Below are 12,460 nucleotides of genomic sequence, written 5' to 3'. Positions count from 1 at the left end.
AGATTTTGAGTACCTCCATTTTTGTTCCTGGTACTTTGCTGCATCTAGCTGTAAGTTTTTGTTAAAAATGTAATCTAAAGAACGAAATGCAGCATCATAGTGCTTTCAAAACGACATGTGGCTGGTTCCGATTACCTGCCATTTTGAAACTAGGAGCGCATCTGCTGCCATTTTTTTCTCCTACCGTTTGTAATATGTCATATAATCAGTGGGACACGGTATATGGATTCTGCATATGCTAGCGAAGCATTCTAGTTGGCCGGAAGCTAAAACTCCTGCGGCACGCCGTCATTTTGCAGAGGTCTTGATGTTACAGCTGCAGAGCTGGCTAAATGTGCACCAAGAGCTGCAAAGTAAAATTTTCTATGTCACTTCAGCCAAAAAGAACCATTATCAGCAATGTGTAAACAAAGCGTTAATGAACCATAAGCGCCGATTCTTTGCAACTTTGCATGGCAGTGGTGCATCGTGCTGTGTTCACCATGTTCACGCTGACCTGGGCTGCGGGAATATCAATGGCAACGTTTGGGTGGCCTTTAGTCCAGATTGTCCAAACAGAGTAATAGCGTTGTGCACATGGTGCCACCGTCGTAGCCTCCAAGATTGTATGTGGTGCCACCAAGGTGCCTCATGGAGAACTGTGGCTTCCGGCATTGAACCTACAGCCGCCGTACTGCCTCACCGTGAAGCATACTGAATGCGTGCCTTGAAAGCATAGTTACCCTAGCATGGTTGAAAGAGTTTTCTTCGCAGTTTTTGACATTCGTGCAAGGCACTCGCTCTTCTTGGTGGTCGTATCTCCATTACGGTTGGGTTAGTGTGGGGGGCCTGCTATCGTGCACTCAGTTCAATCACGCTTTCATGCTTCAGAATCTCACATGCGCCCTCCTTTTACCACTAACAAACTTGAAGTGTTTGTTGTAACAATTGTAACTTTTGAAAATGTTCGTTATATCTGGATGCAGTTTCAATAGGCAGGGTTGGAAAATTGTAACTGCAGTGAAATGTAGTCATTATAGTTGATAAATTGTTATATCTGGGATCATTAAAATGGGTTCAACTGCAGCTATAGAACAGCCTTTTTTCAATTCTTGAGGCTGATTACAGCCCAAAGACACTGGAAAAAAGAAAAAAACATGTACAGAGAGGACATGAAGACACCCAAGCAACATGCTTATGTACTTGCCAACCATTTGTACTGTAGCACATGCACACCTGCTTGCCCATGCCAGTTTTCCCCACCCACTTGATTTCAAGTAGCGCTTAGTCCTGTTTGCACATTTTCTTTTTTTCACCTTGTGTCTCGAAGCTATAATAATCTTCAAGAATGTTATATCAATTTGCTCGAGATCAACACCCTTCTTCACTTTTTTCTATGTTTTGCTCAGTATACTGTCACAACACACTGCAGATGGTGATAGAGTTTTTTCTGAAAGGGTCGCCAAAGCAAAGACAAGAATCTACAGCTACAGCTCCTACAGCTCCTCGAAAAAACATTTTTTAAATATTTCTACTAGAGATTTGAAAAGCAACCCACTTATAGAGCATTACAAGCAGCTTTCAAATATGTGATTAGTTTCTGTGTAGCAACTATAGTTCTTGAGTTATATCCTACACAATGGCAACACAGAGTGATTTTGTGGGCATCTTAGTGTGTAATAAACTTTCGCAAAAAAGCTTTGTTCAGCAGCTTATTTAGCTCTTTGTAAACCGCTAAGTGCCAATATCTATCAAAACAGCATCTACAGTTACTGCAACTATGAAAAAAACAATAGGACACTTCAACGAACTTTTTTCACAATCACATGAAAATAACCTTGTACATTTAGAATTGTCATATATGTACTAAAAAAATGTGGCATACATACTCTTGAAGACATGTACAGTGCTGATACCTTCTTGAAATTGCAATATCTTCCAGCACTAGTAACGAAAGTACAAGGTTATATTTCAGGGACTCGAGGAAAAAAATTAGTTGAAATGCTCTATCTTTTTGCATAGTTCCAGATGCTTTTCGTGAAAATTTAGTACCTAAGAAAGTGCCCACAAAGATGACTATATTTTGCCATCATGCATCCCATAACTCAAACACTACAACAGCTACACAAGAAGTAATGACATATTTTAAATCTGCATAAAAAATTATATTATAAACTGATTTTGAAACTTGTGGTGCAAGTAATAAAAAGATGTTGTTTCGGGGAGCGTCTCCCCTTAAAAGTCACCTAAATACAAATGCTTCACAGAGGCAGAATGTAAACAGTGTAATTCTCTGGCTTAGCAATTGGGATATTCAAATGTTGCAAGTACTACCAAGTGTCGCTGTACGTATTCAATGCCATTGTAAAAGTAACATAGATAGCTCTTAAAGCAGTCGTAAGACTCGGAGCTTCTGTGTCTAGCCACAGAATTTCCAGCTGAGGGGTGGTCCCAATATAAAGTGCTATGATCTACGCTGCACAGTCCAGCAACAAAAATATTCCTTTCAAGGTACACTTATTTTCAATAATTTACTGTAACAGCTGCTATTCTTAAAATTATTAAGTGTGCACATGTACAAGATTTACTAAAAGCATCAGCCACATATTTGTTTGCAAAGCTTCTGAAACTGTGGTAGACATGCTCAATATGCGCAGTCATTGCTAAAACAGCGATATCTCGTTAAGCACAGAAGAGAAAATGTTAACAATCTAACATTAAGGGGACACTAAAAGCAAATATGAAGTCAAGCTAAAGTGACAAATTAATGCTCGAGAACTTCTAGGGCGCCAACAGTATCTCAAACAGAGCTTTAGTAATTTAAAAATTTAGGTAAATGCAGGACACGATTTGAGACTCCACTAGCCTGATGAAGTATGAACTCCTCATTAATATGCTGTCAATATTACTCAATCATTTATAATATCATTGCATTGCATTATAAGATGCAAGAAAATGCTACTCGTCTACTTCTATTCGATTCTCTAATAAAAAGAGCTTTTTGACGTTAGCCTTGACAATGATGCGGGCAGTCGAAAGGTTTCATTTTCGCGTAGTGCAGCGCTGGTATTGCTGGCTTGCCATCCTCACACGAACTGTAAGTAGCAGAGAACGAGGTCCATCCCAACGAGCGTTGAAGATGGTGTTTACGATTGGGCTCGCATTTTCCCTCCTGCTTTTGCACTGTCAGCTTTGTCTTGGCTCGGTTTCTGGCCATGCTTCTGCGTTTTGTGCAAGAAACCGTAGCGCCGGCTCTCGGGCACTCTTTTACTCAATGTCAGCAGCAAAGGGTGGTGATGGCGTGTGCAACGTCTCAACTCCCCGCTCAGAGGTGAGAGATTTGAATTGCACGAGAGGTATGTGGACATTTTAGACTTGATTTTACCTTATAGCGAAGTCCTTTCTTGGCACGAAACGAGGTTTGCAAGGATTTTGGAATAGTATTTTAACAGTCCACGCTGACTTAATATTTGCTTTTATAGTCCCTTTAACTTCCAAACATACAAAGAGGTGTCTACTGCCAAAAAAAAAAAATCTTCCTGCTGACTGACAGACAGGGCACGACACACAAGCTACGAGCAAGGATCAGTTTGGTACATTCTGTAACCTGTAAACACAACGACATGATATAATACGCCTTTCCATTGGACAAAAACTATCCAAAAAAGAGAACAAAATGGAAGCAAGTTTTTCTTTACAGAGGATGACAATCATACCACTAAAATGCTTCATGCTGGAATGGCTGCTAAGTTTCTTCAAACTTCGTGGCAACTAACAGCGTGTCAGTGACATCCTTGCCCCTTTTCAACATTATGGTTCAAGTGCAAACTTACCTAATATCGGACATCTCTTAAATAATGGAATTTAAAATTTTTTTTCCTTGAGGTAGGCAAAAAAAATGACAGTATGTTTAAATCTCTTCAAAGCTTAGTGTCTGTGACAGAAAAAACACTGCTGGATATGTGCTTTCAATCGTATTTCCCCAGCATTTTCTTTTTCATGTTACATTCAGCAGTAAGGAGTAAATATGAAAAGCATAATGCCCACTTATAATGCATACAGCTTAGGCAACTCTAGAGTAAAAGGACAGCTAAGAGAAGCACTTCAAAACTTGTGCACAGTCCAGTCAAGTTTTCACAATCTGCTCTTACACTACTCTAATTAACAGGCCTTAGCCAATATGCTTAGATGAGAATACACAACAGTATCTGTAGCCAAATACTACTAAGCCTACTATACTTCTTTTACCTACAGTCCAACATTGTATAAAATGAAGCACTGAGCAATAATGGGGAAGGACTTCATAGGTGGTAAAAATTTAGCTTACCTGGAAACTTAAACAGCTCACTATGAACAATGTCATTTACACACATCATTTTTTGTTTTGTGAGCCTTTCAGGTGGCAGATTGTTGAGCAGCTCTGTAACAATATGGCTGAAAGAAAGTGGTCCAGATGAAGCTGGCTCATAGAGACCATAAGCTGATGTTCCAGACAGTGCTCGCACTCACCTTAGCTGCTCTGCACTGAAGACATGCAGGATGTCAGGAATGGTGGCAGGAAAGTATTTCAGGCAGGCACCTTGAATGAGCAGCACAGTGTCAGCCTTGTACAGCATCATGCCAGTGATAGACTTCAAAAGCTGCTCTAAAGAGAGCTCAAACTGTTGAGTCCCTTTGCCTTCATTCAAACTGAAACAAACAAAAACATTTCTTGTAAACATATGGACAAGATGCCAATTGAAAGGAAGTTTTTATTTCTAATACCAACCATTACGCAGCTAAAATTGTTACATGCATGCTCCAAAATGGGTGACCCCAAGTGAACATCTCAGATTATACTGACACATTTAGAAATAAAGCTTTAGTGTTGAAGGAAGCATGGGTCAAGGGGTTGCTTTCACACCAACGGCACACCAAGTCCAAACTCCTTTACTTACCGTGGTACAGCATTTTTATATTATACCAAGTGGCACCCCATAAGGTCAGCCAGCAGAGAATTAGTACAATAAGTATACAACATTTTGTCCTCCCCTTAAAAACCAACAAACAAAAACAAACACTAAAACGATTATTAGACTATGGAAGCGCACAAACAAACCACAACAAACATGAAAAGAAAATAAGCACTGCACACAGAGAGCAGATGCAATATCGGAATATTATGCTGAAACGTTGGTAGCTGGCACCCTGAATCACTATGGTACCTTTCATATGCATCACCACTATGCATTAACACATTTGCTCTTGCACGATCAAAACACTACTATGCTGAAGAGTCGCCAACTACTTTCTCCACATCAAAGAGAAATGTGCCTTCAAGAGGCACTGACACAAAAACTTTGGATCTTATCTTTTCTGTTGTAATAAGTAGCCAATGACCCAGTTATCCTGGCACGAAACCTAATTTGCTTCAGTGCGCGATGGTTAATTATTTGGAGCGTTGTTTATGGAGATTAGTCCAAGCATAGATTTCAGAAAACAATGAGAGGGGACAGAAGGTTTGGAAATGCAGCTGGTCACCTGATCACACAACACGATGTAAACATCATAGTTTTGAAATTCTACGAGATTCGCTGTTGCGAGTTGTTTGCTATGCGATGTCCTTGCCATCCTCATCATCACTCTTAATTCGCCAGCAACAATTTTCTACGGATAGGAATCGCTGCCATACTAAGCGTAGCCAATCACTTTTAAGTATAAGCCCCTTCAAACCAACCAGCTTTTCCACGCGGAAACCCTGCTGGAACAACAGCTTTGCTGTCAACAGCTGCCGACAGGCGGTGACACAGGTCCATGCTAGCGCCATCTCGGCAACAGCTGGCTTCTCCGTAGATTAAGGCAAATTTGCATTTTCTTCTTAAAAATTAGACAAGTTAAAGCGCCATGTGCTATAATGAACCACCCAACCAATTAGGTGTGATATTTCTGCAAATTTTCAGTAAGGCAAAGCAGATGAAAGTGTAAGATCCAATTTTTTTATACGCCCGAAATAAGGTGAGCAAATGCGGCTACCTTATTTATTTATTTATTTCACAATACTGTCAATCCCGATTGGGATTATTACAGGAGTGGGCATATGGTCATCAAAAAAGTACAATGTGAGCAAACACTGAGCAAACAAGGAGTTAGCATAGGAAAACATGGACGCTTTCATTTATTGAGTAACACACTGGTCTTCACACAGCTGCTCTTGCAGAAGAAAAAAAAATAAAATAACTAAAAGACTAAGTTGTGATTGCGATTGCTTCTTCTAGATGATTGGTAAATGTTTCTAGTGTGGGCTCGGCAGTAATAGCAGGGTTTAAGCAGTTCCACTCTCGCACAGCTCGCGGAAAGAATGAAAAGAAATAAGTATATTGTTACAACGAAATTCCTCTAGCGTGAAAGCGTGTTTATGCCGAGTCGGTCTAGTGAGCTTGTACTTTAGAAAAGTGGCGGGATCCAATTTCAGTTCACTGTGTAATACCAAGTATAGGAACTTCAATCGTTGAACCTTGGCTCGAATTTCTAGGGTAGCGAGGCCTGCGCGAGAAAGAAGTTCGGTTAGTGAATCTGTGTGTTTGAAACGGTTATAGATAAATCGGGCAGCTTTTCTTTGTATGCGTTCCAGCGTATGAATGTGGTTTTTGGAATGTGGAAACCATACTATGTTGGCGTATTCGAGTGCCGGTCTGATGAGGCTGACGTAAGCAAGCTGTTTTGTCTGGCTGGTGGAATGCGATAAGGTGCGTTTGAGGTAGAACAGTTTGTTCAAGGCTTTTTTAGCTACGTACTGTATGTGCGCGTTCCAGGTGAGGTCGGATGAGATGATTACGCCTAAGTATTTATACTGGGTGACGCTTTGTAGAATAGTGCCGTTGAAACCGTACGGGAACTGCAGACTTGATTTTTTGTTTGTGACCGACATGCAGACAGTTTTATCGGAATTTATCACCATTTGCCAGTCTGCACACCACTGCACTACCTTATTTAGGGATTTGTTCAGTTTTGCTTGATCTTCGTGGTTACGCACAGTATGATAAAGAATGCAGTCGTCTGCAAAGAGGCGAATGGTGACGTCGACTTGGTTGGTTATATCATCTATGTATAATAAGAACAGAAGTGGGGCCAGAACTGAGCCCTGGGGAACGCCGGACAAAACAGGACAGCAACCTCCACTCCTTACGTCCAGTGACGTGCATGAACTCAGTCCACTCCTGCCATAAAGGGTAGGTGTGTGCAAATATCAAAATTTTTCTAATATGAGTCGAACACAAATATTTAGCATCGAATGTCGAATAGAATATCGAATAATGATATGCACATGCATTTATTAGCAAGTTGGTTTATTTTACCATGTTGGAATATTGCGATTACATTGTTAAGGGTAAAAAAGTTAAACTAGTAAGCCGTTATACTAAAAGATTGTGTATTTGGCTCATGTTAGCTTTGGAAACTTAAAAGGAAGAGATCCAGACACCAACCAAAATGGTTAAAAATATATTTACGTTCCTCGCACCAGTTGTCACTCATCGCATATGCTGTCAAGCAATAAGCTCAGGATTGGGGGTGGAACCTGCAAAAGAGTGCACCCTCACTGTTCGCAAACCTGTGCGCCTAGCTACTGAGAGACTGGCTTTCCTGATAAGCTCAGACGTCCAGTAGCTAAGCGTGTTTTACAGGCCTTGAGTTATGGCACTGAGCATGATCTCAGAAGTGGCAGGTCATTGAGTGTGCTCGTTGAAATGGGACAGCTGTTCCAATAAAATGAACTTAAACGAACATAAACGAATGATGAAACTTCAGTAACAAAGCATTGTACCCGTAGAAAATGACGATAAGCTCTTGAGCGCCCAAGTCCTGGGTTTTGTTACGATGCCTATCTGCTAGTGTACCGAGCGGTAGGCTTAAATTAGTGGAGCACTCGACCGGCTATCGCTCGCACTACCCCTACCTGAGATATGTGCTAATTCTGACGCTGCCTGACGTTGGTTGTTTCGGATTGCCGGCTTTCCTCTAAAACTGAAAACCGATCAAAAATATTTCGGCTTCACTCCAAAACAAAATAATAAATAATGTTTCAGCTACGTTTTTGTTCTGGTCAAAATATTGTTTTGTTTAATTTTTCTTTTTGCTACGTTTTGACACACTGAGTATAGCACTATATAAACCTGTAGCATAGCATGGCTTTGCAATAATGTGTGCCTGGACTGGCCAACAAATGTAGAATTGTGCACTGTCAGTAGATTCTCACTGCATAAAAGGTGAATAAGTAACGTTATTAAATATGTTCAAGACATACAATTTAACTAACAGCCTTGTTGATACAGAAAAGGTTGCTCTCAAAAACAATATTGGTGCTTAAAAGGTCCTCAACCACCCCTCAGGCTTGGTGAAAAAACACAGTCCATGGATAAGCACACCCGGGTGTGAACACCTCACCTGTACTTTGCAGTCGTGAGTGGCGCATGGAGCTCACAAGCAGAATGCGAAGATACCTTTTTCTCAAATGTTCTTTTTTCAACAGAAGCCTGTTCCTCACTATTTTTCTGGATGCTTTATTTCATAATATAGCAGATTCCCATATGCGGCTGCTATTGGCTAATAGCTGACATCCATCAAGAAGGGTGTTTGGATCAGTGCACATCTTCCTTCCTTCAGTTACTGTGCATATTTAATGACAGGTTGAAGTAAGCAAAAACGTGCTTTCAAATTTGGATAATAATTAGGCACTTACAGAAGAAGCCGACTATCGTCTGCGCATGCTCGGCCATGGCCGCCCACGTAAGAATTAAACTTTGGCTACCTTGCTTATCGGTGCTGTAGCCATGAGGTCTCGCTAATTTCGGCTAGTTTTGAACACTCAACTAGCCTCGAACCACGCGAAACTTAAGGTCAGACCACACGCGCACTTGCCAGTTTCACACTCACTCCTGGCTGCTCCTGGTTAGATGCCTCGACAGACTTTGCTTCGGATTGAGCTATTGATAGTGCTTCAAAATGTGCAAGTTAGATGTGGCTACTATCCGTCAGTCAAGCTGGTGCAGGACAACGCCAGTCCGCACCATGTAGCACGGTCAAACTATGAGCGAGAGTGCACACTCAAGCCCTGTTGTGCACAAAGCAAACGTTGTGCATAAGCACTACAGTTACATGTAGCTGCGGTGTGCTATGTCGCGGAGATACTGTCGTGGCCACCTCTGGGTGCTACTATGAGTCTGCTGGCCGAGCGCACTGCGGCTCGGTGAAGAACCACATTTGGCACTTCGTAGGTGCCAAAATTGGAAATAATGGCATCTACATAAAGATCCAAAATCAAATTTGAACTCACGGTGACGCTCAGTAGACGGAGCATTGTAGGTACGCCCCACTGCACAGCAGCCTTCGCTGTGTAAGTCATTGAACAAGGAGCAGAAGCGCAGCTTAAGGGCATGTTTGATTGCCAAAAACTCCACTTCTGCTCAACACATTGAGTACATTTCATGGCGAACTATTTCTGAAATAGTCTATTTTAACTTCAAATGCATTTCTCGACTTCGATAAGTGGCTCAGGGCCCCTTTAAAACATGAAATGGGTAAATATTAAGAACATTTTACTATGACAGGTTTGTGGCAAAACAATCTAAAGCCACGATTCTCTTTCTTAATAAAAAAAAATTAAATTCTGAGGTTTTACATGCCAGAACCACAATCTGATTACGAGGCACACCGCAGTGGGGGACTCCGAAAATTTGGACAATCTGGGCTTCTTTAACATGCACCTAAATCGAAGTACTACAGATGTTTTCACATTTCACCCCCATAGAAATGCAGCCGCCGTGGCCAAGATTCGATCCCGCAACCTCGTGCTTAGCAGTCCAACACCATAGCCACTAAGCAACCACGGCAAGTCTTTCTTAATAAGTATAAGCCTTTTGTAATATGGCTATATCCCCAGATCCTAAGCATTTCCTTTTCTTTCTCAAGGCTAGTTATTGTGGGTGTCAATTATAGTCAAACCCACTTTAACAATATTTAATATTCTCACAGGTTGCATGAAAAATAACACACGGAAAAAACATCCAAAACATTTTAATTATGCAGAAAGAAGTAGAGTCGAACCTACCGATAGCACTACCAGTCATTAACAACAATTATATGTAACAATGAGCAGCCCTGTGAGCTTTTGTGTGCATCCTATGGCAAAACGAACCACTCACTACAATATTCCCGTGCTGCATTATCGCCTATAAAAATTAAATCTGGCTTCTGGGTATTGCGTCTGATGATATTCTCAAAAACCAGGAAAAAAAAATGCTCACCGCAGCACCCCCCTGTGCGCCGTGCATACCACACGGCAGTACGCGTTCACCATATCGCCACCCTAGCATGCCTCTGTACCGTCTCCCTTCAACCCTTATGAAACACAAGTCGACACTGGCGACGTCGGAGGGGTGGAAACAAGAAGGGAGAGAGGCACACGAGGCTGGTGATGTGACGAAGGCGTTCATTACGGAAGCACATTTTTTCTCTCTCTCTATCTCTTCTTTCCCCCCTTTTCAAGGATGTCGCGTTTCGGCGCACACACCCAGTAGTCAGATTTGATTGTTATAACTGACAACAAAGCATGGGAACATTGTAGCAAGCGGTTTCTTTTATCATAAAACACACAAAAGTTCACAGTGGCTGCTCATTGTTATATCCACTATATTGTTAAAACAGGCATAGTTATAAGCGAGTTTGACGTAGTATATGCAATAGTATCTTATGTGCACAATATTAGAGTAATCGCAACAGTACTTCTATGGAGGCCAGGTAGGCTGTAAAAATAATGCGGATTACTCCTGTCCCTACATCTGTTTTATGATAATTGATATCTAGCACTTATGGAGATCATTCTATTAAACACATATACACAACGCAAGAATAGATATGGACAATGTAATAGCAAAAATGTTGACAGCCACTTTAGCATACGCTAAAGAGGGTGAAGGCAAAAAGCCTACGCGCTCACGAGACATTAATTAAATTACTTGACTCTCTCACCCGAATGCTTTGTTACTTTCTGTTACTTGTTTTCTCCCACCAAAGGTCGTGGGGGATTGAGTACCTTAATTAACTCTATCTTATTTAACTGTGCTTATTTCACAGTGGCTGCTCATTGTTATTTTGAGTCTATATTGTCTATATTGAGTCTATATATATATTGTCTTGTTTGAGTCTATATAGAGAATCATAGGTTTGACCATCGATGGTGGCATCATCAATTTTGGTGCCATTGAATTTTGTTCCCACCAAAGGTAGAGGGTTCCACTCCCACCAAAGTCGTGGGTTTGGGTGCCTTAATTAACTTTGCCTCAATTAACACCAAAGGTTGTGGATTCCACTCCCACCAATGGTCAATGGGAGCACTGTCTTCTGTCGTGTGCAATGTACCGGAGAGGGGAGGCAGGGGGATGTTGTACGCGATCTGCTTTGGAGGCTCAGTCTAGGTGGGCCGATGGCTCGTAGTTTTGCGTGTGCTGTGCTCTGGCTACTCAGTTTGCGTTGAAGCGGTAGACAGCGCAAAGGTCACTTAACTCACTGCTGCTGCCGCGATTCCCCTCACCAGCATTTTGGCAGTAAGCGTCCGCGGTCATCGAGTGTGATGTGTTCATGTTTGCCTGTGCATGTTGACACCATACGCGCTGACACCATGCTTGACACCAGCGGTATGTTTACAAGGGGGCATTCTACTCCGACGGCTGCCTTCTTGAATACGATTTGCGATGCAGACAATCTAGGCTGACTAAGGGCCTATAGCTTCGTATGCACTATAGCACCCATACGCTTGCGTGTCCGTCACCCACATTCATGAAGTGAAACGTCACTGTCTCGTTTTGTTTCCTCCTCTTGTTTTTGCCTCTGTCCACAGGCAATGCACGCTGCAGGCCTCCAGTAGGGTGCCTTGATGCATGTGCCACCCAGCGCGGTACATTGAGGCACCCTAGCCTCCAGGATCGGTAGCAGTCACAGTCACTCCGAATGTTCATCTTAACCGAAGAGCGCGACTGAGGCGGTTCATCTTAAGCAGATTTCTTTCTTCTTTTTTTGCTTTGAGTCTATAGAGAACCAAACAAACGCTCCCTTGTTGTTTCTTATATGCAAGGATTTGGCTTAACCCAGTTTTTTGTAACGAGAGTTCACTGTAGATTCATAAATAGACCATAACAGCCCACCATAAGGTACCTCTCATTTTTCAAACTATGAGGCCAATCATATAATGTGACGAGACAGAACCAGAACTTGTTCAGTGGAAAGCAGTAGTTACTTACTGAGCAAACAGTTTCCTGGAATGAACAATGAACTTGAAGATGTACTCTATGCTCTTCATAGCACGAAACAACAGACTGCCTTCAGTTTCTTGTGTGTTGGTATTGATGTTGTCAATGTAATACTTCAAGACAACAATGAGTTTGCTGAAAGGCAAATGGATTATAATGTATAAACAAAACAAAACTTCTGTGAAGGCAGGCAAAGCAGC

The 12,460-nt window shown here is 41.7% G+C and overlaps 1 protein-coding gene across 3 annotated transcripts in view; it reads right to left on the bottom strand.

Annotated features, from left to right (window-relative positions):
- mbc (myoblast city) overlaps positions 1–12,460 on the bottom strand; it is a 92,866-nt gene that overhangs the window by 46,023 nt on the left and 34,383 nt on the right. For all 3 annotated transcript variants that reach the window (XM_065431419.1, XM_065431420.1, XM_065431421.1), the window contains exons 22-24: positions 12,252–12,395; positions 4,489–4,668; positions 4,307–4,413 (exon numbers count right to left, since the gene is read on the bottom strand). In XM_065431419.1, the coding sequence (XP_065287491.1) occupies positions 4,307–4,413; positions 4,489–4,668; positions 12,252–12,395 (431 nt within the window). The remainder of the gene's footprint in view (positions 1–4,306; positions 4,414–4,488; positions 4,669–12,251; positions 12,396–12,460) is intronic.

Source organism: Dermacentor albipictus, chromosome 1 (genome assembly GCF_038994185.2).
Source record: "Dermacentor albipictus isolate Rhodes 1998 colony chromosome 1, USDA_Dalb.pri_finalv2, whole genome shotgun sequence".
Taxonomy (NCBI): Eukaryota; Metazoa; Arthropoda; class Arachnida; order Ixodida; family Ixodidae; genus Dermacentor; species Dermacentor albipictus.
Note: the sequence above shows the minus strand (reverse complement) of the source record. Positions and strands in the feature narration are given on the sequence as shown.